At 44.0% G+C, this 25,886-nt stretch overlaps 1 protein-coding gene across 2 annotated transcripts in view; it reads left to right on the forward strand.

Annotated features, from left to right (window-relative positions):
- The first annotated feature begins 15,050 nt into the window (after positions 1–15,050).
- The window catches only part of Npepps (aminopeptidase puromycin sensitive), a 100,073-nt gene continuing 89,237 nt past the window's right edge, over positions 15,051–25,886 (forward strand). Inside the window, exon 1 of one of the 2 annotated variants that reach the window (XM_070028203.1) lies at positions 15,051–15,155. In XM_070028203.1, the coding sequence (XP_069884304.1) occupies positions 15,078–15,155 (78 nt within the window). In that variant the 5' untranslated portion in view covers positions 15,051–15,077. Of the gene's footprint in view, positions 15,156–21,981; positions 22,375–25,886 lie in introns of those variants that run through there. The other variant, XM_070028202.1, reaches the window with a different exon arrangement.

Below are 25,886 nucleotides of genomic sequence, written 5' to 3' on the forward strand. Positions count from 1 at the left end.
AGTGCTTGCCTAGTATGCATGAAGCCCTGGGTTTGATTTCTCAATACCACATAAACAGAAAAAGGTGGAAATGGAGCTGTGGCTCAAGTGGGAGAGTGCTAGCCTTGAGCAAATGAAGCTCAAGAACAATGCCCAGGGGCTGGGAAGGTGGCTCAGTGGTAGCTTGCTTGCCTTGCATGCATGAGGCCCTGGGTTCGATTCCTCAACACCACATAAGCAAAAAGAAAAAAAGCCGGAAGTGGCGCTGTGGCTCAAGTGGTAGAGCGCTAGCCTTGAGCTGAAGAGCTGAGGGACAGCGCCCAGGCCAAGAGTTCAGGCCCCACGACTGGACCCCCCCCCCAAAAAAAATAAAAAAGAACAGTGCCCAGGCGCTGAGTTCAAACCCTAGGACTTGCAATACATATACATATATGAGAGAGAGAGTATTGGGGCTGGGAATATGGCTTAGTTGTAGAGTATTTATCTAGCATTCATGAAGCCCTGGGCTCAATTCCTCCAAAGCACATACACAGAAAAATCCGGAAGTAGTGCTGGGCTCAAGTGGTAGAGTGCTAGCCTTGAGCAAAAAGAAGCTCAGGGACAGTGTGTAGACCCTGAGTTCAAGCCCCAGGACTGGTAAAATAAAAAGTAAATAAAATACTGTATTGATACTATTTGAACCTAGATAGATCCCAGATGCCATCTTTTTTTTTTTTTTTTTTTTTTTGGTCGGTTATGGGGCCTGAACTCTGGGCCTGGGCGCTGTCCCTCAGCTATTCAGCTCAAGGCGAGCGCTCTACCATTTGAGCTACAGCTCCACTTCCGGTTTTCTGGTGGTTTATTGGAGATAGGAGTCTCACGGTCTCTCCTGCCCAGGGCTGGCTTTGAACCGCGATCCTCAGATCTCAGCCTCCTAAGTAGCTAGGATTACAGGCGTGAGCCACCAGCGCCCGGCAACCATCTTCTTAATCCTTTTAGACAGATATTCCTCTTGGATTGGCCTACTTAGGTCCCTATCATATTTTTTGTTTCTGGTTGTGGGCCTTGAACTCTAGACTTCGGCACTGTCCCTCAGCTCTTCAGCTCAAGGCAAGGGCTCTACAGTTTGAGGCACAGCGCCACTTCTGGCTTTTTTTCTTTTTGCTTATGGTGGTGCTGAGGAATTGAACCCAGAGCCTCAAGCATACAAGGCAAGTACTCTACCACTGAGCTACCTTCCCAACCCCCTCTAGTGGTTTATTGGAGATAAGAGTCTCATGGACTTTCGTGCCCAGGCTGGCTTTGAACTGTGATCCTCAGATCTCAGCCTCCTGAGTAGCTAGGATTACTTGCATGAGCCACTTTTCCGGTCCCTATCAGGTTTTAACCTAACCTGATCCCTGCATTATAATTCAGGCACTACATAGCTAGTTCTGTTAGTTAGCTTTACCCTGTTTAAAAAAAAAAAAAAAAAAAGACCTGTTAAGCGTAGGGGGGGAAAAACAAGTTTCAGAACTGTCTTAGCCTGTAACAGATTAGAGATAGGTGGGACCACAGACATCACAGACAGAGGAGAACATCAGGCAAGACTTACCCCTCTGCAAAGTGTGGCCTCCCAGTTGTGCTTTGGGTGGGTCATCCCAGACAGGAAGGGAGCAGTTGGCATTGTTAGTTGGTCTCCTTTTCCCCTGGAACTCAGCCCACTGTGAAATTCAGGAGATGCCTGTGGGCAATTTAGGCAAGTGCTATTCAACAAATATTTATTAAGACCCCCCAAGTTCCATAATTTACAGATGAAGATCAGCACTTCAGTTGCCCATTACCTAAATGTAACAAGTATCCAAATAGGCAGAGTCTTTAGTGTATTGTTCGTAGTGAGAGCTGTTGAGTGGAGAAAGAGAAAAAGGAAAGTAGGATAAGGTGATTATCCCTAGGGGTTTTGATTCTAAGGAAACAATCCAGGTTAGGGCAAGAAAAAGTCAAGAAGGATTGCTGGCAAAGTAATGTACCTTCTAGAGCACTGAGTTCAAGTGAACATGAGTCAAATTTGGATGCTGAAAGGAAGGAAAGTATGAAGGCAAGAACAGTGGGGGAAAATTCCAGGATCTATGAACATGAGTGTGTGTGTGTGTGTGTGTGTGTGAGAGAGAGAGAGAGAGAGAGAGAGAGAGAAAGAGGTAGACAGACAGACAGACAGAACAGAACAGAACAGACAGACAGACAGACAGAGACAGAGACAGAGACAGAGACAAAGAGACAGAGAGACAGAGAGATCTTCCTGCTATTTCTTGGCAGCTTTTCTGGAAATTATGGTAACAGCTGATGGTGGGAAAATCACTGAAATCATTAATGCATATTGCTTTTTTACCTCTAGGTGGCTAGCTAACTAGCACCTAAGCTATTCCAGAAGGTGGACTGCTCTGAAGTCTTTATTTTTCTCTTGCTCATTTAATATAGTGAAGGTATTGTTGGTCATTTTGTTTTGTTTTAGGAAGGAAGAGAAGTTCCTTTTTCAAGTGCAATTAATAAGCCAGTCACATTGTCCACATTAACCAGGCAGCTTCTCTAGACTAAACCCCTGGATAAGAGTCCACAGAGGGATGAAATTTCTGGGTTTTGAGCTGCTCCAAGTTCTGTGAGCTTTAGAAATTTACAACCTATCTCTGTCATTTCTTATTTGTGCATTGTGAATTTTTCTCTCAATATACTGAAAAAAAAATAGAGAATAGCAAACATTTAATGCCCTTAGGAAACAATGCTTTGCAGAGATTTATTTTATTGTTTTTAATAATATCGTAGGCTATTTCAGGAAAGTAAATTGACCATGACTAACATACACCGTTAAAATGGATGCTGGGTGCTGCTAAGGAGCCTTTCTTGAGTAACTTCCTTCTCTTAACTGGGACAGAAATTCTGGCTGTTGACACAAGCCTACAAGGGCCAAAATAGAACTTAACTGTTCTACAACTTCTTGTTCTCAATAGACTACACTTAGCACTTGTTTTTCTTCAAAGCTAGGTCATTGGCCAGACACAGTTGCAATGCCAGAACCTGGGAAGCTAAGTCAGGAGGATCTCAAGTTCAAGGCCAGCCAGGACTACATAGTGAAACTCTGACTCAAATATATGTATAAATGCAGCTAATATATATATATATATATATTATATATTACATATGTATGTATAATACATATGAGAAAAGGCTAGGGAAAATGCACTGATGAAGTACAATTGGCCAAAAACTCTGAAAATATAGGTGAATATACATAACAAGAGGCTTGTATTACAAAATATGCAGTATTCAACAATATTTTGAGATATGGTCAGTATATATTATTTTATTTTATTTTATTTTGTTAATTGTGAGCTTGAACTCAGGGCTTGGGTATTGTCCTTGAGCTCTTTTGCTCAAGGCTAGCGTTCACCACTTTGAGCCACACAGTTCCACTTACGGTTCTTGAGTGATTAGTGGGAGATAAGAGTCTCATGGGAGCCTGGCGCCTCACGTCTGTAATCCTAGCTCCTCAGCAGGCTGAGATCTGAGGATCGCGGTTCAACGCCAGCCCGGGCAGGAGAGACCATGAGACTCTGATCTCCAATAAACCACTAGAAAACCAGAAGTGGCGCTGTGGCTCAAGTGGTAGAGCACTCACCTTGAGCTGAAGAGCACAGGGACAGTGCCCAAGCCCAGAGTTCAAGCCCCATGACCGACAAAAAAAAAAAAAAAAAAAGTCTCATGGGGACTTTTCTGCCTGGACTGGCTTCAAACCATGATCCTCAGATCTCTGCCACCTAAATAGCGAGGATTATAGGCATGAGCCATCGGCATCCAACTAAAATGGTCAGTATATTACTCCTTGTTAGAAATGTTTAGCTCAATATGCTTCACTAACTTGCAGCACATGCTGTGCAAATGAAGCATTTCTATCAAGCCCTGCCAATGAGCTTGCAGTGCCTTGTCTCAGATAGTTAACTTTGATATTTACTGAATAAATCTCCATAGTCCCAGGGCTGGGAAGGTGGCTCAGTGGTAGAGTGCTTACCTTGCATGCCTGAGGCTCTGGGTTCAATTCCCTAGCACCACATAAGCAAAAAGAAAAAGAGCAGGAAGTGGCACTGTGAGATATTATTCCTGACCAAAAGTCAAATAAATGCAAAACAGACATCAATGAGATACTGTTTTCACTTATCTAATTGGCACGTGTTTGGAGGTGGGGGGGACTGAGAGGAGAAACATAAAAGGGTGGATTGATATGACCAATGTAGTATTATATTCACATATGAAAATATCACAGAGAATCCTATTAGTTTGTTTAATCAACATGCAAAAATTATAACAAAATATACTTTCAAACACATAAACAGCTGGGCGCCGGTGGCTCACGCCTGTAATCCTAGCTACTCAGGAGGCTGAGATCTGAGGATTGCCATTCAAAGCCAGCCCGGGCAGGAAAGTCCATGAGACTCTTTATCTCCAATAAACCACTAGAAACCTGGAGGTGGTGCTGTGGCTCAAGCGGTAGAGCGCTTGCCTTGAACTGAAGAGCTGAGGGACAGCACCCAGGCTCAGAGTTCAAGCCCCACCACTGACAAAAAAAAAAATCAAACAAAACATAAACACAGGGGCTGGGAAGGTGGCTTAATGGTAGAGTGCTTGCCTAGCATAGCATACATGAAACCCTGGGTTTGATTCCTTAGTACCACATACACAGAAAAGACTGGAAGTGGCACTGTGGCTCCAGTGGAAGCTCAGCTCAGGGACAGTGCCCAGGTAAACAAAAGAAAACCAGGTAAATTTCCTTTTCTTTCTTTCTTTCTTTCTTTCTCTCTCTCTCTCTCTCTCTCTCTCTCTCTCTCTCTCTCTCTCTCTCTCTCTCTCTCTCTCTCTCTCTCTCTCTCTCTCTCTCTCTCTCTTTCTCTTTCTCTGTTATGGGGCTTGAACTCTGGGCTGGGGCACTGTCCCTGCACTCTTCAGCTCAAGGTGAGCACTCTACCGCTTGAGCCACAGCACCACTTCCAGTTTTCTAGTGGTTTATTGGAGATAAAATCTCATGGGCTTTTCTGCCCAAACTGGCTTTGAACTGTAATCCTCATTTCTCAGCTTCCTGAGTAACTGGTGCCCAGCTTCCTTCCTTCCTTCCTTCCTTCCTTCCTTCCTTCCTTCCTTCCTTCCTTCCTTCCTTCCTTCCTTCCTTCCTTCCTCCTCCTCCTCCTCCTCCTCCTTCTCCTTCTCCTCCTCCTCCTCCTCCTCCTCCTCCTCCTCCTCCTCCTCCTCCTCCTCCTCCTCCTCCTCCTCCTCCTCCTCTTCCTCCTCCTCCTCCTGCTGTGGGGTTTGAACTCAGGGCCTAGGCACCATCCCTAACCTCTTTTGCTCAAGGCTAGCACTGTATCACTTTGAGCCACAGTTCCACTTCTGATTGTTGTTGTTTTTCCCCGTCCTGGGACTTGAGCTCAGGCCCTGAGCATTGACCTTGAGCTTCTTTTTGCTCAAGGCTAGCATTCTACCACTAAACCACAGTGCCACTTCCAGCCTTTTCTGTTTATGTGGTACTGAAGAATCAAATGCAGGCCTCCATGCATGCTAGCCAAGCACTCTACCACTAAACCTCATTCCCAGCCATCATTTCTGGCTTTTGAGTGGTTAATTGGAGATAAGTCTTAGGGACTTTCCTGCCCAGGCTGGCTTTGGACAGTGATCTCAGATCTCAACCACCTAAGTAGCTAGGATTACAGGTGTGAGCCAGTAGTGCTGGCACTAGGTAAATTTTCAGTACTGTCTAGAAGAAGAAATTCTTGCCTGTTTCTGAGGGAATGTTAATTTAGTACATTTCTGGAGGTCAGTATGGCAATGGGTATGAAGAACCTAAACAAGCCGTATGCCGATGGCTCATGCCTGTAATCCTAGCTAGTCAGGAGGCTGAGATCTGAGGATTGCCATTCAAAGCCAGCCCAGGCAGGAAAGTCCGTGTGAGCAATGGATTATAGGTGTGAGCCACTGGCGCCTGGCTCGTTTTGATTTTTTGGCATGGGGCTTGAACTCTGGGACTGGGCGTTGTCCCTCGTATCTTCAGCTCAAGGGGAACATTCTACCACTTAAGCCATAGAGCCACTTCCACTTTTCTGGTGGTTAATTGGAGACTAGAGTCTCATGGACTTTCCTGCCCTGGCTGGCTTTGAACCGCAATCCTCAGATCTCAGCCTCCTGACTAGCTAGGATTACAGGTGTGAGCCACTGGAGCCGGCTCCTTTTAGTTATAGTTTTTGTTATTTTTTTTTCTTTGGTCGTGGGGCCTGAACTCTGAGCCTGGGCACTGCCCCTCAGCTCTTCAGTTCAAGGCTAGTGCTCTATCACTAGAGCCACAGCGCCACTTCCAGCTTTTTCTGCTTATGTGGTGCTGAAGAATCGAACCCAGGGCCTCATGCATATAAGGCTTGAGGCTCTACCAGTGAGCTACTTTCCCAGCCCTCCTTTTAGTTTTTTGTTTTGTTTTTGGTGGGTCATGGGGCTTGAACTCTGGGCTTGGGTGCTGTCCTTCAGCTCTTCAGCTCAAGGCGAGCGCTCTACCACTTGAGCCACAGCACCACTTCCAGTTTTCTAGTGGTTTATTGGAGATAAGAGTCTCATGGACTTTCCTTGCCTGGGCTGGCTTTGAACCTGGATCCTCAGATCTCAGCCCTCCTGAGTAGCTAGGATTACAAGAGTGAGCCATCGACATCCGGCTACATTTCTTTTCAACAAGAGACATCACTATGTAAATGAATAAATGGTCCAACAAAAGCATGGGAATAAATTCATAGTACATATTCCTGACAAAGGATTTATATCTAGATAATATAAGGAATACTTATAAACCAACAATAAAATATTGAACTATTCAATTTAAAAATGAGCCAAAGAAGTCAGGAGCTGGTGGCTCATACCTGTAATCCTAACTACACAGGAAGCTGAGATCTGAACTGAGGTTCAAAGCCAACCCAGACAGGAAAATCCATGACACTCTTATCTCCAATTAACCACTAGAAACCCAAAAGTGGAGGTGTGGCTCAAAGTGTCAAATGAGCTAGGGATTGTTCCCAAGCTCTGAGTACAAGCCCCATGACTGACAAAAAAAAAAAAAAAAAAAGAGGGGCCAAAGACCTAAACAAATCTTTCACAAAATTGCATAAACTACCAGTAAAACAGGAAAAGGCACTGGCAGTAACTGCTATGATGTGTCACCCAGATTCTCCTTTCAGAATGAAAGACTTCCTCAGCTGTTGGGAAGGCTGCCAGGAAACAGCCCTCAACTGTCAGTCCCCTTCAGTGACTGCCTCAGCTGAAGAGCCCTGACTTGTCTAAGGTCACTTCCTCTTCTCTTAGTGGCCTTTATCCAATGACTAATCAACATAGGTATCTAAAGGCCCAGCCCCTTTCCCAAACTCAGAACAAACTGGAAGAGGCGCTGTAGGTCAAAGTGGTAGAGTGCTAGCCTTGAGCACAATGACATAGGGATAGCGCCCAGGCCCTGAGTTGAAGCCCCATGACTAACAAAAAGAAAAGGCTCAGGAATAATGCCCAGGCCCCGAGTGTAAGCCCTGCAACTGCCAAAAAAGAAAACAAAACAAAAAACAACAACAAAAACTGTGTTTTGTTGTTTGTTGTTTTTTTGTTCTGTCGTTGGGCCTGGGCGCTGTCCCTAAGTCTGTTTGTGCTCAAGGCTAAGTTCTGCCACTTGAGTTACAGTGCCACTTGTGGCTTTTTCTGAGTAGTTTATTGGAGATAAAAGTCTTAACAGGCTTTCCTGCCCAAGCTGTGAACTGCAGTCCTCACCTCAGCCTCCTGAATAGCTACAATTATAGGCATGAGCCACCAGTGCCCCACTCCTTCCTTCCTACCTTCCTTCCTTCCTTCCTTCCTTCCTTCCTTCCTTCCTTCCTTCCTTCCTTTCTTTTTTTAGAATGAGTTGTTATAAAGTAAGGCCAGCCTACAGTCTTGGGCCCATCTACACATAGCAATTTGTTTTTCTTTCTGATTCTTTACCATGTTGTAATATAGCCAGGGGGATTCTACCAGCTTCTGAATATATGGAGCACCTGATCTCTGATGTAAAGTTCCAAAACCATGAGCTGAATACACTTCCTTTTTTGGCTGGCTAGTAAAGTAGTAAAGAGCCTCTCTAGCAAATAGGGAGGCTCTTAAGTTCAAACCCTAGTACTGCCAAAAAAATAAAAACAAAAGCAACCTCTTTTCAACAAAAGCAAGAGAAGGGGTGATATTGTCCAAAACAAAATGTACTCTTTACCTGACTTATATAATTGTAACCCCTCTGTACATGACCTTTATAATAACAATAAAAAAAATTAATAACAATAAAAAAGAAACACAAAAAAGGAACCTCTCTTTTTTTGAAATGTTCAGCTACTGTACACTTTACCAACAGTGTATGTCTGTAAAGAGCCTAGGTACTGTTTCTTACCTTTTTCGCTCAAAGCTAGTACTCTACCACTTGAGTTACAACTCCACTTCTGGCTTTTTGGTGGTTAATTGTAGAAAAGATTCTCATGGTAGTCAGGCACTGGTGGCTCATGCCTGTAATTCTAGCTACTCAGGAAGTTGAGATCTGAGGATCCAGGCAGGAAAGTCTGTGAAACTCTTATCTCCAATACTCTTTGGAAAAGTCAAAGTAGTGCTGTGGTCAAGTGGTAGCATGCTATCCTTGAGCAAAAGCAACTCAGAGATAGTGCACAGGCCTAGAGTTCAAGCCCTAGGACTGAGGGAAAAAAGTTTAAACTTTGATATTTACAGGAGTAGAAGAATCAGATCTCAAATGTCTGCCTGTATCATTTTCAGATTAGTCTTAATAAAGAAAGCAGCAGTTGTAGAGAAAGAAGTCAAAAATAATCATCGGTTTCCCAGTGTGGTATATCAGCCCTTGGCTTGTAGCTGACATAATCTTGCCAACATCACTCTCAAACTAATTTCTTATAAAAGATGGCACTCTCACCATCCTATTCTGAACATGGTTATTTAATCTCAGAAACGGTATTTAAAGTATTTGAAAAATTTGGAGAGGCAGGTTGATTTTTATGGAGCCAGTTGACATTAACTTACGATGTTTTTCACTAAGGTGAATACACTGGGGCATAAGAAAACCAGAACAGAGTCAGAGAATCCTTTTATGGGTTTTACAGCCTGGAAAATTAGACATGACAGAATGCCAATCAGCTCCTAAGAAAAATTTTGTTGAAACACACGGAGCTATTTTAAAATTCCCTTTTTACAAAATCAACCAATTCAAAAGCCACTGGGGTACAATCCTCAGAATCTGAAAGCAGAGAGGACCAGTGGGGTTTCTAAGTTTAGCAAGTAAAAATACAGAATATATTTCAGACAAGCAATGAATAATTCTTTGTTTTTTTCTTTTTTGCCAGTCCTGGGGCTTGAATTCAGGGCCTGGCCACTGCCCCTGGGCTTCTTTGGCTACAGGTTAGCAGTCTACCACTTGAGCCACAGCACCATTTCTGGCTTTTTCTGTGTATGTGGTACTGAGGAATTGAACCCAGGGCTTCATGCATGCTAGGCAAGCACTCTAACACTAAGCCACATTCCCAGCCTCTTGTATATTTTTAGTACAAGTATATTCCATGAAATGCTTAAGGACATACTTAGGCTAATTTATTGTTTTTTTTTTTAAATTCAAATTTAACTAGATATCTTTTTTTAGCTGCCAAATTACAAAAACGATTTTTATTATAAAGGTGTTATACAGAGGGTTTTTTTCCCCTTTTTGCAACCATAGTACTGGAAAGAATTTTCTTGGCCTAGCTCTATAGAACCAAAACCTAGCTGATGAGAATGTGGTTACTACTGGGAATTCTCAAGTTTAGCAATGTCATAGTAAAAAGAAAATGGAATTTTTCTCCTGCTCCATGGATTTCCACTTTATCTTTCCATGGATTTCCACCCTTTTTTACACTGTGAAAAACTTTTAAATATATTTTTGATTATTCAGAGTGCCAATAGATTCATTGTACCAGATAGTGTACTTCATTTGGATTACTTGGTTTAGGTTTGTTTGTGCAGGGGCTAATAGCCTAGGATTAAACATACAGATTTATGAACCTAGAGAACTTGTTTCTCTTGCTAGGTTTGCTATTCCTAGTAAAGCATGAGGAGAGTTGATTTCGCAAAGCAGTTTGAGGACTTCAGCAATGCTGATGTCCTAAAAAATGAAGTCATACCCACCTCTTTCACTAAAGGATTACCCCATAGTTTGGCTTTGTAAGACTTGTTGTACTATGTCAGATCTGCAAGGTAGAGGCCTGGAGTACTCGTAGCCAAGGGTGCATTGAAAATAGCAGTGCTACTCTGAGTCTGGTTGAAACACTCTGGGAGAGGGCATTCTTTTCAGCATCAGCTGATGCTGTGTAGCCTGGGATTCTATTACTCTCATTTGAGCTGCCTGGTTCTTCCAGCAATCAGATCTTTCTGTCTCCTTCTTGTTATCTGACCTTGACACCAGCTATTCATGTGCCCTCTTTGCCTTGACTCTGAGGCATATAATCTTTTCATTTTCTTTAAACTCAAATGCATATTAGAGTTTCTAAGACATTTACATGGCTTATGGCAACAGCGGGAAAGACTTGCAGGGCCTGAGTGGTCTGCCTGTTACTTTAACCTCTGTCAGTTACCTAGGACAAGGATATTTGGAAAGGTGATAAGGCTGGAAATCAGAAACCCTTTTCATCATGGCTCCAGTCTGCTTTGCAGTTAACTTTGGGCAAATTGGTGCATCTTTTTTTTTTTTTTTTATATCTTGTATCAGTTGCTTCTCTCCTTTTATTTGAAGAATTTACAACAATAATAAAAAAGAAAAAGGAACTCATTTCCAGTTTACTTTGGTTATCCTTCAAATACAACTTATGAATCTTAGGCTTTGTAACATAGCACATGAGATTTTTTTTTCTATTCCTTTTCAAGAGGGAGGGCTGGGAAGGTGGCACAGTGGCAGAGTGCTTGCCTTGCATGCCTGAGGCCCTGGGTTCAATTCCTCAGCACCACATAAGCAAAAAGAAAAAAGCCGGAAGTGGCGCTGTGGCTCAAGTGGTAGAGCGCTAGCCTTGAGCTGAAGAGCTGAGGGATAGCGCCCAGGCCCAGAGTTCAGGCCCCACTACCGGACCAAAAAAAAAATTGCCCTTGGGCTGGGTAGGTGGCTCAGTGGTAGAGCGCTTGCCTTGCATGCTCGAGGCCCTGGGTTCGATTCCTCAGCACCACATAAGCAGAAAAAAAAAGCCGGAAGTGGCGCTGTGGCTCAAGTGGTAGAGCACTAGCCTTGAGCTGAAGAGCTGAGGGACAGCGCCCAGGCCCAGAGTTCAGGCCCCATGACTGGACCCCCAGAAAAAAAAAATACCTTAAGGAATTCAAATGGTAAAATCATCAAGGCCTTTGTTTTCCATTACTTACTTTCCCTCTTTTTTTTTTTTTTTTTTGGGTCCGGTCATGGGGCCTGAACTCTGGGCCTGGGTGCTGTCCCTCAGTGCTTCAGCTCAAGGCTAGTGCTCTACCACTTGAACCACAGTGCCACTTCCGGCTTTTTTTTTCTGCTTATGTGGTGCTGAGGAATCGAACCCAGGGCCTCGAGCATGCAAGGTAGCGCTCTACCACTGAGCCACCTTCCCAGCCCCCTTAAGTTATTTTTGTATGTGTGGAAGCAATGGCGGGATTGAACCCAGAAGCTCATACATGTTAGTAAAGTGTTCTATCACTGAGCTACATCCCCAGCTTAATTCCTTGTTTATAAGAAGAATGAATTTGTGTCAGCTTTCAGCTCTGCAACTTGTAAAATTCATATTAGAACCCAACCTGGACAGAATTTCTCTAAAACTGACTTGTGTGTTGTAAATATAACACACATGCATGTGAGCACACATACACCAGCATTGGAACTTGAATTCAGGTGACTGATGCTCTTGTTCACCTTGTTGGCTCACAGCTAGTATTATTACTGTACCCACATCTCCAGTCAGCATTTTGCTGTTTAATTGGAGACAGTCTTTCAGACTCTTCTGCCAGGGCTGGCTTAGGACAATGAACCTTCAACTTGTCTCAGCCTCCTGAGTAGTTAGGATTATAGAGCTGAAGTACTGGTGCCCAGATCCTAAACTACTTTTGATTGGTTTGTGCCTTTTTTTTTTTTTCCCCATCAGTCATGGAGCTTGAACTCTGGGCCTAGATGTTGTCCCTCAGCTCTTCAGCAAAAGGCGAAAACTCTGCCACTTGACCCACAGTGCCACTTCTGGTTTTCTGGTGGTTAATTGGAGATAAGACTCTTGTGGACTTTCTTGCCTGGGCTGGCTTTGAACGGCAATCATCAGATCTCAGCCTACTGAGTAGCTAGGATTACAGGAGTGAGCCACTGGCGCGCAGCTGTGCCTTTTTGTCTAAAGAAGTTTAATTTTTTTTTTTTTGACTTGCCCTAATTCCTGATGTCAGGTCCCAAGGGTATCTGATGCCTCATTCTCAGTGAATGTATATTTTATACAGTGTGATCGCACTTTCAACTAAAATAGACTATATCCAGAAACCCTCCAGTCCAAGTTTCTAGGGCTAAAGAAAATAAGCAGTTTGAATGATGTTTGTCTCTTTGACTTCAATACAATACAGACATGTTACTATTTAGATTTCACTAAAAATATAAGAAAAGCAACTCTAGTTCCCAGAAGCTGGCCTCCATGCCAAGACTACTTTCTTAGGAAATATGTAACATCTGAAAATGAGTGTATCCTAGATAGTTACCTTACAGTTGCTCTTTAGCTCCAGCATTATTTGTTTACTGGAGACAAGGCGACTTTCAGTTGAATCCTGTGAATAAACAGGTCTAGTTTCCCCTAAACTCTTTTTTGTTTTGTTTTTTGTTTTTTGGTGTTATTCTTTTTTTTTTTAATATTTTATTTTATTTGTGAACATACTGTACAGAGGGGTTACAATTACATGGGCAGGATAATGCATACATTTCTTACCAAGCATTGCAGCCTCCTCCTTTGTTTACCCTTCACCTCCCTTCCCAGCCTCCCCCCTCCCCCCCCCCCCCCAACCCTAAACTCTTTTTGGTTGTTGGTAATGATGGTGGTCATGGGGCTTAAACTCAGGGCCTGGACACTGTCCCTGAGCTCTTTTTTTTTTTTTTTTTTTTTTGGTCGGTCATGGGCCTTGAACTCTGGGCCTGAGCGCTGTCCCTCAGCTCTTCAGCTCAAGGCGAGCGCTCAACCACTTGAGCTACAGCGCCACTTCCGGTTTTCTGGTGGTTTATTGGAGATAAGAGTCTCACGGTCTCTCCTGCCTGGGCTGGCTTTGAACCGCGATCCTCAGATCTCAGCCTCCTGAGTAGCTAGGATTACAGGCGTGAGCCACCAGCGCCTGGCTCCCTGAGCTCTTTTGCTCAAGGCTAGTTCTCTACTACTTTAAGCCATAGCACCACTTCCAGTTTTTTTTTTTTTTTCAGTTTAATATAGGGATGGATTTTTATTTTTTGTCTTTGAAATTATTTTAATTAATTTTATTGTGAAAATACCGTGCAGAAGGGTTACAATTACATGAGCAAGGTAATGAGTACATTTCTTTTTTTTTTTTGGGTCGGGTCATGGGCCTGAACTCTGGGCCTGGGCGCTGTCCCTCAGCTCTTCAGCTCAAGGCTAGCGCTCTACCACTTGAGCCACAGCGCCACTTCCGGCTTTTTTTCCCTCGCTTATGTGGTGCTGAGGAATTGAACCCAGGGCCTCATGCATGCAAGGCAAGTGCTCTACCACTGAGCTACCTTCCCAGCCCTTCCCCTTCCAGTTTTTGAGTGGTTAATTGGAGATGAGAGTCTCACAGGGACTTTTCTGCCCAGCCTGGCTTTGAACCACAATCCTCAGCTCTCAGACTCCTTGAGTAGGTAGGATTACAGGCATGAGCCAGTAAGCCCAGCCTGCCCTACACTCTTTAAGTATGTGTTAATCTTTACTCCTGTGCAAACTCCACAGGGAGGCTGACAGAAGAAGAGTCTCATTCACAGTTATTTATGTGTCTGAGACAAGGGAAATTGCTGTTGTAAAATCACAGCCCACAAGATGAGATCCTACCAGGTTGGCAGGCAGGCCTTGATGTTCAGGATTTTTTCTCTTCACTCCGCCCTCGATATGGGGTTGGATAAGGGTCAAGCTTATTCTTCTGGATTGGCATGGGATCACATAGTGAAGCCTAATTCTTGTCAGAGACGTAAGAAGCAAGCAAAAATAGAGCCAAAGGAGGAGAAACTGAGGCCTGGATGTTTTTGCCAGGCTGCTGAGACTTCTTATCCTCTTTGCTACTTACTCTACTGATCTGATCAAATTGAGCCCACAGTGAGCTTTTTCTTTTACTTTTTGGTCAAGGCAAACTTTGTTGTGAATATAACACAAACATGCTAGCTTCAGAACACTGAAACCTTTAAAGACTTGGGATTCCACAAGAACTGTTGCAGTAGCATTCCAGAGACCCACGCATCAGATGCATTCTTGCCTGCAGCAGAGGGTGTTGGTTTCATTCCCCAATCCACATTCTGCAAAGCCCTGGTGGCTGGCTAACCCTTCTTGATAAGTCATAGCCAAACAGGTTCATCTCACTGTAAGAATCACCAATGAAGGGTCTAAGTTAAGTCATCAAGCTGCTAGTCATTCAAGACTAGGACCAGTAAATAAAACCTGAAGTAGTGGTTGTGAGAAGGGACAAAAGTACTAAAGGGGGAGGAGGAAGAAAGCAGGACAGGTGGAAATGTATGACTTCAAGTTCCTAATGGAAAGATACTATGAAAAATAGAAATCTTTTGGACTGGATAGGTAGGACCTTTTTTTGGCTATAGTTGGATATAGTTGTCATATTTCCACTCTGAAATTAATCTCTGTTCTTTCTCTCCATATCATTATATATAATATATTATTATATATTATTGTATCATATACAGTTACCAACCAAATTGGTAATACTTTGAGGAGCATATTGAATTAACTTATTTCCATTTCATGAAAAACACAGGATGCAGGGGCAACATTCCGTCTACCCACATTTCCAACTGTCATTCCAACAGCCATTTTATTTTCAGGAAAGAGTCAAGGCTGGGATCTATGGTATCTATTTTCTATGGATTGCTCTCTACCTTTTTGTGTCCCTCGCTTTTGGAATCCGTTCATCCTATTCCGAAGGTAAGACTTAGGAGAATTGGAGTTGTAGTTTCCATGCTTGAAGTGGACAGCGAAGCCTATAATTTCTAAATCAGGAAGACAAATAGTAACTTGATAGTACTTTGTGTTGATAAACCATGGTGGGTTTTGTAATGGTTTCCCAAATTCTTTGTTTTGGCTCCCTGCTCCCTTTTCCAACTCCTTTATATTTGTTTGCTTGAAAGACGCAAAGAAACATCTTTCAATGACTTACATTTGTTCTCTTATTTTTTTTTTGTCAGTCATGGGGCTTGAACTCTGGGCCTAGGTGCTGTCCCTGAGCTCTTTAGCTCAAGGTGAGCACTCTACCACTTGATCCACAGCGCCACTTCTGGTTTTCTGGTGGTTTATTAGAGAAAGTCTCATGGACTTTCCTGCCTGGGCTGGCTTTGAACCACGATCCTCAGATCTCAGCCTCCTGAGGAGGCTGAGGATTATGGGTGTAAGCCACTGGTGCTGGCTTGTTCTATAACTCTTTTACTCCAATTTTTTTTTGTCAGTTGTGGGGCTTGAACTCTGGGCTTGGGCGCCGTCCTTGTGCTCTTCAGCTCAAGGCGAGCGCTCTTCCGCTTGAGCCACAGCACCACTTCTGGTTTTCTCTCAGGAACTTTCCTGCCTGGGCTGGTTTTGAAGTGCGATCCTCAGATCTCAGCCTCCTGAGTAGCTAGGATTACAGGCACTAGCCACCAGCGCCTGGCTTCCAATTTTTTTTTTTGTCAGACCTGGGGCTTGAACTCAAGGTGTGGGCCACTGTCCCAGTGCTTTTTCACTCAAGGCTAACACTCTATCACATTGAGTCACAGGCCACTTCCGATTTTCTAGTGGTTAATTGGAGATTAGAGTCTCACAGACTTTCCTGCCCAGGCTGACATCAAATGGTGGTCCTGACATCTCAGCCTCCTGAGTAGCTAGGATTATAGGTGTGAACTACTGGTACCTGTTTTTTTTTTTTTTTTGGTCGGTCATTGGGCTTGAACTCTGGGCCTGGGTGCTGTCCCTGAGCTCTTCAGCTCAAGGTGAGCACTCTACCACTTGATCCACAGCACCACTTCTGGTTTTCTGGTGGTTTATTGGAGATAAGAGTCTCACAGACTTTCCTGCCTGGGCTGGCTTTGAACTGTGATCCTCAGATCTCAGCCTCCTGAGTAGGTTATAGGTATGAACCATTGGTGCACAGCTCATTTTTTTTTTCTTTTAACTGCTCTTGCTTTTAAGAATCTTTGTGTGTGTGTGTGTGTGTGTGTGTGTGTGTGTGTGTGTGTGCGTGCGTGCATGCGCATGCGTGCATGAGCATTCGCGCACAGGCTCACACATACATGCCAATACTGGGACTTGAACTCAAGGCTTCACGTTCTCACTCATGAAAACTCTACCACTTGAAACTGTTCTTCTAGTTCAACTTCTTTTGCTGGTCAATTCGATTTAAGAGTCTCTTTTCTGCCTTCAGGGACTTTCTGGCTTCAAACTGTGATCCTCAGATCCCTCAGCCTCCTGAATAGCTAGGATTATACATGTGAACCACTGGTGCTTGGCATGAAAACCATTTTTATTTTGTCGGTCATGGGGCTTGAACTCTGGGCCCTGGCGCTGTCTCTCAGCTCTTTAGCTCAAGGTGAATGCTCTACCACTTGAGCCACAGTACCATCTCCAATTTTCTGGTGGTTAATTGGAGGTGAGTCTCATGGACTTTCCTGCCCGGGCTACCTTTGAGGTACAATCCTCAGATCTCAACCTCCTGAGTAGCTAGGATTATAGGCATGAGCCACCATGAAGACAATTTGACAGTTGTTTTTTGTTGTTGTTGTTTTTGAGAAATTCTGAAGTCCATTTGACAGTTGTTTTTTTTTTTTTTTGAGAAATTCTGAAGCCTCAAATGAGCATGCTAACACTCTATCTCAAAGCTACTTCCCCAGCTTTCTTCTTATTGAAATTTATAGACTTGCACAGGTTTTTCATTAGCAGATTTTCAAGGGCTTGGTAAACAGAATCCTAGAAATGTTAGAAGTGGACTGTTGATCTCGAGACATTATTGACTTTCCTATGCCTTCAGAAGCACCATGGAAGGAAATGTGTTTAAGAAGGCCCTTGAGTTCATTTCAGCTATGTCAGAGAAGTTTACATGGAACATATATCAAATGCCATCCAGTCATAGATTAGATAACTATTACCTTCCACTCCCAGTCTTGAGTTGTAGGTTGTAGATATAGATTTATTCATGACTTGCTGCACTGAAATCTCCTGGGTCAAGGGTCCAGGGAAAGGGCCAAGTAAGATTTTTTCCTATCTCCTCAGCAAGATCCCAATTACTATTGATATGAATTCTATTATTCTGCCCCCTCCTCACCTCCCCCTGGTTTCTTCCTGTGCTGGGGATCAAACTTAGGGCCTTGCACATGCTAGACACAAGTGCTCTTCCACTGAGCTACATCCTCAGCCCATGTATACTTTTGTTTTTAATTTTATTTCTGATTTTATAAAAGAAGATTGTGAGCCAGGCGCTGGTGTCCCATGCATGTAATACAAGCTACTCAGGAGGCTAAGATAAAGCTAGCCCGAGTAGGGAAGTCTGTGAGACTCTTATCTCTAATTAATCACTAGAAAACTGCAAGTGGGGCTGTGGCTCAAGTGGTAGAGCGCTCACCATGAGCTGAATTGCTCAGGGACAGTGTCCAGACCCAGAGTTCAAGCCCCATGACTGACAAAAAAAAAAAGCCTCCAGACTGATGAATATATTTCCTCTTAGTCAATTGGTCAGTCAGCTCAATAAAAATTGATAATGCTTTGTATAGGGCTCAGTATTGAGAGTAATGTGAGTGTAATAAAATAATTAGAAAGTAAAGTTTTTTGTTTTCGCTTTTTAGTATACTGGACTTTGAACTCAGGTACAGTGCCTGCTAAAGCGCTGATAACTCCAACTCTTGTTTGTACTGTTTATTTTGAGACAGGGTCTCCATATCTGTATGGGTGCATGCTTGGAGTTCCATCCTCTTGTTTAACATTTCCTGCTGTTTCTGGGATGACAGCACATACCACTATGCTTAGCTATTGGTTGAGAAGGTGTATCACAAATTTTTCTTTCAGCTAACCTTGAACCCTGAACCTATGGATCTCAGCCTCATAAGTAGCTAGGAATATGAGTGTGAGCTACCATGTCAATCCAGAAATAAGAAAGCAAGCTCTTACTAGTACTATATTTCGAAAACAACAACTAAAACAAATTAAAGTTACAATTATAAAACAGAATAAGCAGCACAGATAAATCAGCAAAAGCCAGTTCTTGTGAGTCGACAGGAAAGGGGTTAGAGTTGGGTGGAGTCAGTCAGTAGGGCTTTCTGGAAAAGGTAAGTATTAAAAAAGAAGGAAGGAGCATGGACTTGCCCAAAAGGATGAGGAGGTCATTCCAGCAATAATGCATGAGCAATGCTAGAAAAGAAAGAATGAGCAAGCAGTAAGGGATGAACAACAACCAGGCTGGTTTGTAAATACTAGAAAATTTATGTTTAGAGGATGACAAAATGTAAGTCTAGGAAAATGATAAGAGGAGCTAGTGGACAGCCTTAAATGGTTATGAATCAAATTTGCCTGAACAGACAAGAGGGAGCGAGTTGGGTTTTTGCATAATGAAACTGACATTTTAAGAAGCTGAGACACAGATGGATTTGAACATAACAAAACTGGAGTTAGAAATATAGAGATGCTACACTCAAACTCTGGAGGAGAGATAAAAATTGCCTAGATCTCAATTCCAAATGTGCCAGATTTTAGCCATAAGACTTTGGGCAAGCCATTGGATTTCTTTATGCCTACTTTTGCATCTGTTAAACAGAACAGTGTCCACTTCACAGAATTTCTGAGAGGATTAAAGGAATATGTGAAAGTGTTTAGCAAGCAGTTAACAAATATTCAATAATAGTTAAATTACTATTTTATGTTTAATTATGTAAAATACTTATGTTATTTTGTTTCTGGACTAAAGTAGTGTAGAAATGCATCCTTCTTAGATCAGGCTGTCCTTGTAAATTTAGCACACATAAATTCAGAGTATACTAGGGCAGGCCAATGTTCAAAACTGCTGCCAAACACAGTAGCCATTAGTCACATAGGACTTTTTTTTTGGTCAGTCACAGGTCTTGAACTTTGGGCTTGGGTGCTGTCCCTCAGCTCTTCAGCTCAAGGCAATCGCTCTACCACTTGAGCCACAGTACCACTTCTGGTTTTCTCAGTGGTTTATTGGAGATAAGAGTCTCAGGACTTTCCTGTTTGGGCTGGCTCTGAACCCTGATCCTCAAGATCTCAGCCTTCTAAGTAGCTAGGATTACAGGCATGAGCCACTGGCACCCAGCTCACATATGACTCTTGACTACTTGAAATGTAACCAATGAGGATTGAGATAGGCTGAAAATGTAAAACATACTGAATTTCAAAGTGTGCATGAAAAAAAGAAACTATTTCAATGTTGTGTGTGTATGTTTGCATGTGTGTGTATTGAATCAGGACCTGGGCACAATCCCTAATTTTTTTGCTCAAGGCTGGCCACTTGAACCACAGCTCTACTTCTGGCTAACTGGACATAAAGTCTCATGGATTTTTCTGTGCAGGTTAACTTCAGACCATAATCCTCAGACCTCAGACTCCAGCGTAGCTAGGATTTATAAGCATTAGCCCCTGGTGTCCAACTTCTCAATGCTTTTAAAATTAGTTGAGTTTCAGTCCAGGCAGGAAAGTCCATGAGACTTTGTCTCCAATTAAACACTAGAAAGCCAGAAGTGGAGCTATGGCTCAAATGGGTAGAGCACTAGCCTTGAACAAAACAGCTCAGGGACAGCACCTAGGCCCTGAGTTCAAGCCCCATTACCAACCCCAAACGTAGCTCAGTGGTAGAATGCTTGCCTTGTACGCATGAGGCCCTGGGTTCGATTCCTCAGCACCCCATAAGCCGAAAAAAGCTGGAAGTGATGCTGTGGCTCAGGGGGTAGAGCACTAGCCTTGAGCTAAAGAGCTGAGGGCCAGTGCCCAGACCCAGAGTTCAGGCCCTAGGACCGGCAAAAAAAAATAAATAAAATTAGCTGAGTTTGTTGGTGTATATTTATAATCCCAGCACTTGGGAGAAGCTGAGGCAGGAGGATGGACAGTTTGAATCCAGCCTAGTGTGCATAGTAGGATCCTACAACAATCACCACCAAAACCACTTTAAAAACTAATTACAGGCAAAAAACGAAACAAAACACAAAAAACAACCAAAAAACCAATTACAGTTTGAAATATTTTGGATGCCTCAGGTTAAATAAGATGTATTAATTTCACCTGTTTTCTTTTGACTCTTTTGTGATATGGCTATTAGAAAAAAATTAATTCCATACTATATATGTATATATATATATGTATATATATATGTATATATATATATATATATATATATATTTGTTTTTTTGGTGGGTCATGAGGCTTGAACTCTGGGTATGGGCACTGTCCCTCAGGTCTTGAGCTCAAGGCTAGCGCTCTACCACTTAAGCCACATCACCACTTCCAGTCTTCTGGTGGTTTACTGGAGACAAGAGTCTCATGGACTTTCCTGCCCAGGCTGGCTTTGTACCATGGTCCTCAGATCTCAGCCTCCTTAGTAGCTATGACTGTGGGTGTGAGCCACAGGCGCCCGGCTCCACACTATATTTCTGACAGTGCTGGTCTAGTGCAACATTTTGGTTCTGAGAAGTTTCTATATAAAGAATATGACTTATTTAGATTAATCTCTTTGGTCTTGACACTTGTTAATATATAGACCTTAGCTTTTGGGATATCTATAGAATGGAGAGAGCAATAGCTAGTTCACCATTAAATATGTCACAATTGGTGAGGGGTCTTTTAGTTTAAAAAGGAGGAAACAAAGATAAAAACTGGAAAAAGAGCTGGACAGTGTAACTGAGTGGCAAAGTGCTTGCCTAATTTGTTCAAGGCCCATGTTCATCTCCAAAAAAGGAGTAAAATTTTTTTTATTAGTTTACATTAGTTATGTAGAGGGGAATTTCATTTGTTAATTCCCACACGTTTTACAATACATTTCAATCAATCTCAACCACTCTACCACTCTTCTCCCCCCCAAACAAAAGAATTTCAACAATCTCACTGTTCTGTTTTCATAATTGCAAAAAATCTACTTCGACCTTATTCAAACTCATTCATCTTCCTTTATAAGACTTCAAACATTACATTGAGTACAACACAGACTGGGCACAACAATCTTCCTAAGTTTGATTAAAGGTCCAAGTGTCATTGGCTGAAGTAACTTGAATTATAGGATAAAAAAATTGTTTTTTTTCCCCCAAATCTTCTCTTAAGCTTGATACTTAAAGCAGGGATGAGGAGTCAGTTTCCTGCTGATAGGAAGGTAGAACCTAGTTTAGGGTTTGCTTTGAATTGCCCTATTAACATGTTACCACCCTAACTGACCCGACTAACTGAGAAGGCCTCAACTTCCCTCTGAACCCCAAGCCCCTCCTGCCGGCCCCAGAGCTTTTCAAGCTCTTCCGGGCTGTTTCCGGCTCGCAGGCCGCCTCCCCCTTCTCCCAGCAGCGCGGGACAGGTGCAGCGCCAGGATCCGCCTCGCGCCCTCCCGGCCCGCCGGCCACGCCCTCGCCGCCCCGCCCCCTGCCCCGCGCGCGCGCGCTCCGCGGGGGCGCGCCGGCCGGCGGGGCCGCGCACGCAGCTACCGCTGCCGCCGCCTCCTCCCTCCCTCCCTGCCACCCTCCCTCCCTTCCTCCCTCCCTTCTTGCGGGCCCTCCTCCCCTTCCCTCCCCTCCGCCCCCTTCCCCGTAGGCAGCCCGCCCGCTCGCACAGCCGCCCTCCCGGCCCCTGGCGCTCGGGCTGGGTCTCTCCCCCGCCCCCAGGCTCCCCCGGTGGCTCTCCTCCGGCGGTCGCCCGCGCTCGGTGGATGTGGCTCGCCGCCGCCGCCGCCCCCTCCCTCGCTCGCCGCCTGCTCTTCCTCGGCCCTCCGCCTCCTCCCCTCCTCCTTCTCCTCCTCAGCCGCTCCTTTCGCCGCCGCCGCCGCCGCCTCCACCTCCACAGCCTGGGCCTCGCCGAGATGCCGGAGAAGAGGCCCTTCGAGCGGCTGCCTGCCGATGTGTCTCCCATCAACTACAGCCTTTGCCTCAAGCCCGACTTGCTGGACTTCACCTTCGAGGGCAAGCTGGAGGCCGCCGCCCAGGTACGGCGACCCTCGGGCGCCGGGGGCGAGCTGCGGGCGAGTAGTTAGGCCGCGCCGGCGGGCTGGACTGGCGGCCGTGGGGGGGGGGCGGGAGAGCGAGTCGGCCGCGGGCGCCGCGGACCCGGGCCGGAGGGCGGCTCCGGCGCTGGCGCGCCCCTCCAGGCGGCCGCGGGCGCTGGGCCGGCGCGCTCTACCCCTCGGGGCCGGGGGTGAGGGCCGCGCCGCGGGCCCCGGCCGCTCCTCCCCGGCCAGCACACCTGTGTGGGGCGCCCCCCGCCCCCAGCTTCCGGGGCTGCGGGAGGTCGCGGGAGCGGGGGGGGGGGAGGGCCTCGGGAGTCCCCGCTCTTGCTAAGGCTTCGGACTCAGTTCTGGTCTCCGGTTGTCCTTACACCTCTCGGAGGAGAGGTTGGAGGAGGCAGTCATCTGGGACCCGGGCCGCCACGCTGGAGCGAGGAGGGGAGCTTCTAGAAGGAGCGGGGGGGGGGGGGAGTAGAGTGGAACCAGAATGTTAATCCCAGGCAACCTCGCCGAGTTCTCCCCGCCTGCTTCTGCCCTGAGGCTGGGTTTTCAAGATGGTCCGCCCCCTCCCCCTTCCCCTCTAGTGACAGTGCAGCAGTGACTTTGTTCTCTCCCAACCTCTAGAGAAGCTGCAGGAGAACCCCCTTCCCCGCATTTCCCCCTATCTTCCTTGCTTTCCACCCTTTGAAGTTGGTGGATTTATTGCTACAGTGATGGTTGCTTAGCAGTATCCTCCTCTGAAAGAAGCTCTTAGTTTTAGTATATACCACTGGTGAAAATATTCCATTACTCTTCATTGCAGTTTTTGGTGAATCATACTTTCCTCCCTCTTCTCGCAGCATTATCTGAAATATTGTTTGACTTTGGAGAGTTTTAGTATAGATGCCCTACAAAGGTTCTGAACAATAAGCTTTCACGATATTTATGTGTTTGTTACATGACGTTTGAAATGAAAAATGGCCATACAGCTATTAAGCAGCTATTTGGTGATAAATGTATTTTGTTTCTTTTCCGACTGTAACCAGGGGAAGAAATCAATAGGCCTTCACCTGAAAGATCAAGTTGTGTGTAGCAATGAAATTAAAGAAGTGCAAACTGATGCGGGAATGAATTGAAGGTTGGCAATTGCCTATGAAAGCCAAGAGGGTATAATACTGAGATTGAAAATATTTTTCAAAGTACAGAATTTAAAAGTACATTTGGGGTGTAGATTTGAAAGCATAAGGGCTCTAGAGTCCTTGCATCAAGAGGCAGAACTTCAAAAGTCAGGTGATTTAAAAATTTTCCATTAAGAAAATAAATCTGGATGGGCGTTGGTGGCTCACGGCTGTAATCCTAACTACTTTGGAGGCTGAGATCTGAGGACCTCAGTTCTAAGTCTGCCACTGGGTAGTCTTATCTAGTTAACCACCAAAAAACTGGAAGTAGAGCTGTGGCTCTAAGAGATAGACCACTAGCCTTTAGCAAAAACAGCTTGCAGACAGCCTCAAGGCTGTGAGTTCAAGACCCAAGACAGAAAGGAAGAAGGAAAGAGAAATAAAGAACTGTAGGTTTTGAGTATAAATTAGAATTTGAGAGGGTTATTTAGGAAAATGGTTTGACCAAGTGATTAGAGTTGTTTGATGTATGTTGGAAGGGGAGGGGGCAGATGGAAGGGATTGTAAACAGTAGAGTGTCTTGTGACTTTGCAAACCTTTGGAAGGACGGATGAGTTTGCATTATGTGAAAAGACTAACATTAAAAAGTAATTTGTTTTTTAACCCATTAGCTGGTCTGATGGCTTGATAATTTTGGGAGATAAATGTGTAGGGAAAAATTTTTCAGGAAAATAATGTACAGATTTTTAAGTGGTTGTTTACTAATAGTTAAGTTTTATTGAACTCTTGTACAGAACAAGAAGTATTGACATGCTTTTCTCTACCTTTTTCTCCACTTTTCCAAAGAGATGGAAGTATGTGGGAGGAAGACTTTTAAAAAAAAAACAAAAAACAAACAACGGAACCTGTCCTAGAGCTGGAACTCAGGGTGCTATCTCTGAGCCTCTTTATATTCAAAGTTAGCGCTCCACCATTTGAACCACTGGGCCACTTCGTACTTTTCCTGAGTAGTTTATTGGAGATTAAGAGTTTCTCAGACTTTGTTGACCAGTCTGGCTTTGAACTGTGATCCTCAGATCTCAGTCTCCTGAGTAGCTAGGATTACAGATGTGAACCACTAGTGCCTGGCTAGGAAGACTGCTTTTGTTACTGAGCATAAAGTGGTAATATGTTAGTTAATAGCAGGAATTTGTTAATTTGTTTTGTTTTTGGAGACAGGGTCTCCATGTGTTTGCAACATAGCAAGTTAACTGGCTCCTAATTTTAATCCTCCTGCCTCAGAATAGCTGGGATTGTGGGTACATACTACATACTACTGTACTTGGCTGGCCTGTTTATTTGATACAAGACAATAAACGGATCTTTTTAGTAATATGAGCTTTTCAAACTTTTTTTTTTTTTTTTTTTTTTTGTGCTGGTCCTGGGGCTTGAACTCTGGCCCTGGGTGCTGTCCCTTAGCTCTTCAGCTCAAGGATAGCACTCTACCACTTGAGCCACAGCAGCACTCCGGTTTTTTCTGCTTATATGGTGCTGAGGAATCAAACCCAGGCCTCATGCATGTGAGACAAGCACTCTACCACTGAGCCACCTTCTCAGCCACCAAGCATTTTTTTTTTCTAGAAACTTTTTTTTTTTTTTTTTTGTTGCAGGTTATGTGGTAATATAAAGATTGCACCATGGGAATTAAAGGATGATTGGACTTTTAATTTTTTTTTTTTTTGGGTCCGGTTGTGGGGCCTGAACTCTGGGCTTGGGCACTGTCCCTCAGCTCTTCAGCTCAAGGCTAGCACTCTACCACTTGAGCCACAGCGCCACTTCCGGCTTTTTTCTTTTTGCTTATGTGGTGCTGAGGAATCGAACCCAGGGCTTCATTCATGCAAGGCAAGGGCTCTACCACTGAGCCACCTTTCCAGCCCTGATTGGACTTTTAAATTGTACCTGTTGACAACATTTGGAAGTGTAAAAGAGGAGTTAACATTTGTAAGAACTAACTAGCAGCATGTATTATTAGTGTTTTAAAAACCCACAAATTGAAGCTGTAAGTTTAAATTGTGTGGCATTATATGATATCTTACTGGAGAAATTAAAAAATTATTGATAGAACTGTTTTTTTAAAATCTTCATTTATAACTGATAGTAGGTCACTTTTCTAACAGTTGGAATCACATTACACAAAGTATGCAAGTTGCTTGGTTGCTTTAGTTGCAAAATTTTATGATAAGAGTAGAGTATTTGTACAGGTTACATATTAGAAACTTAGTATATTTTTAACCTGGCTTGGGGTGTGGCCTTGCCAAAAGGTGAAAAAAATGAGACCGTATTCATTGATTTAAGAATTTGTTGGGGGAAAAAAAAACTATTTAATTTTGATATAGAGTGAATATTTTCTTTTTCTTT

The sequence above is a fragment of the Dipodomys merriami genome, unplaced genomic scaffold (assembly GCF_024711535.1).
Source record: "Dipodomys merriami isolate MVZ:Mamm:240054 unplaced genomic scaffold, mDipMer1.0.p SCAF_19, whole genome shotgun sequence".
NCBI lineage: Eukaryota > Metazoa > Chordata > Mammalia > Rodentia > Heteromyidae > Dipodomys > Dipodomys merriami.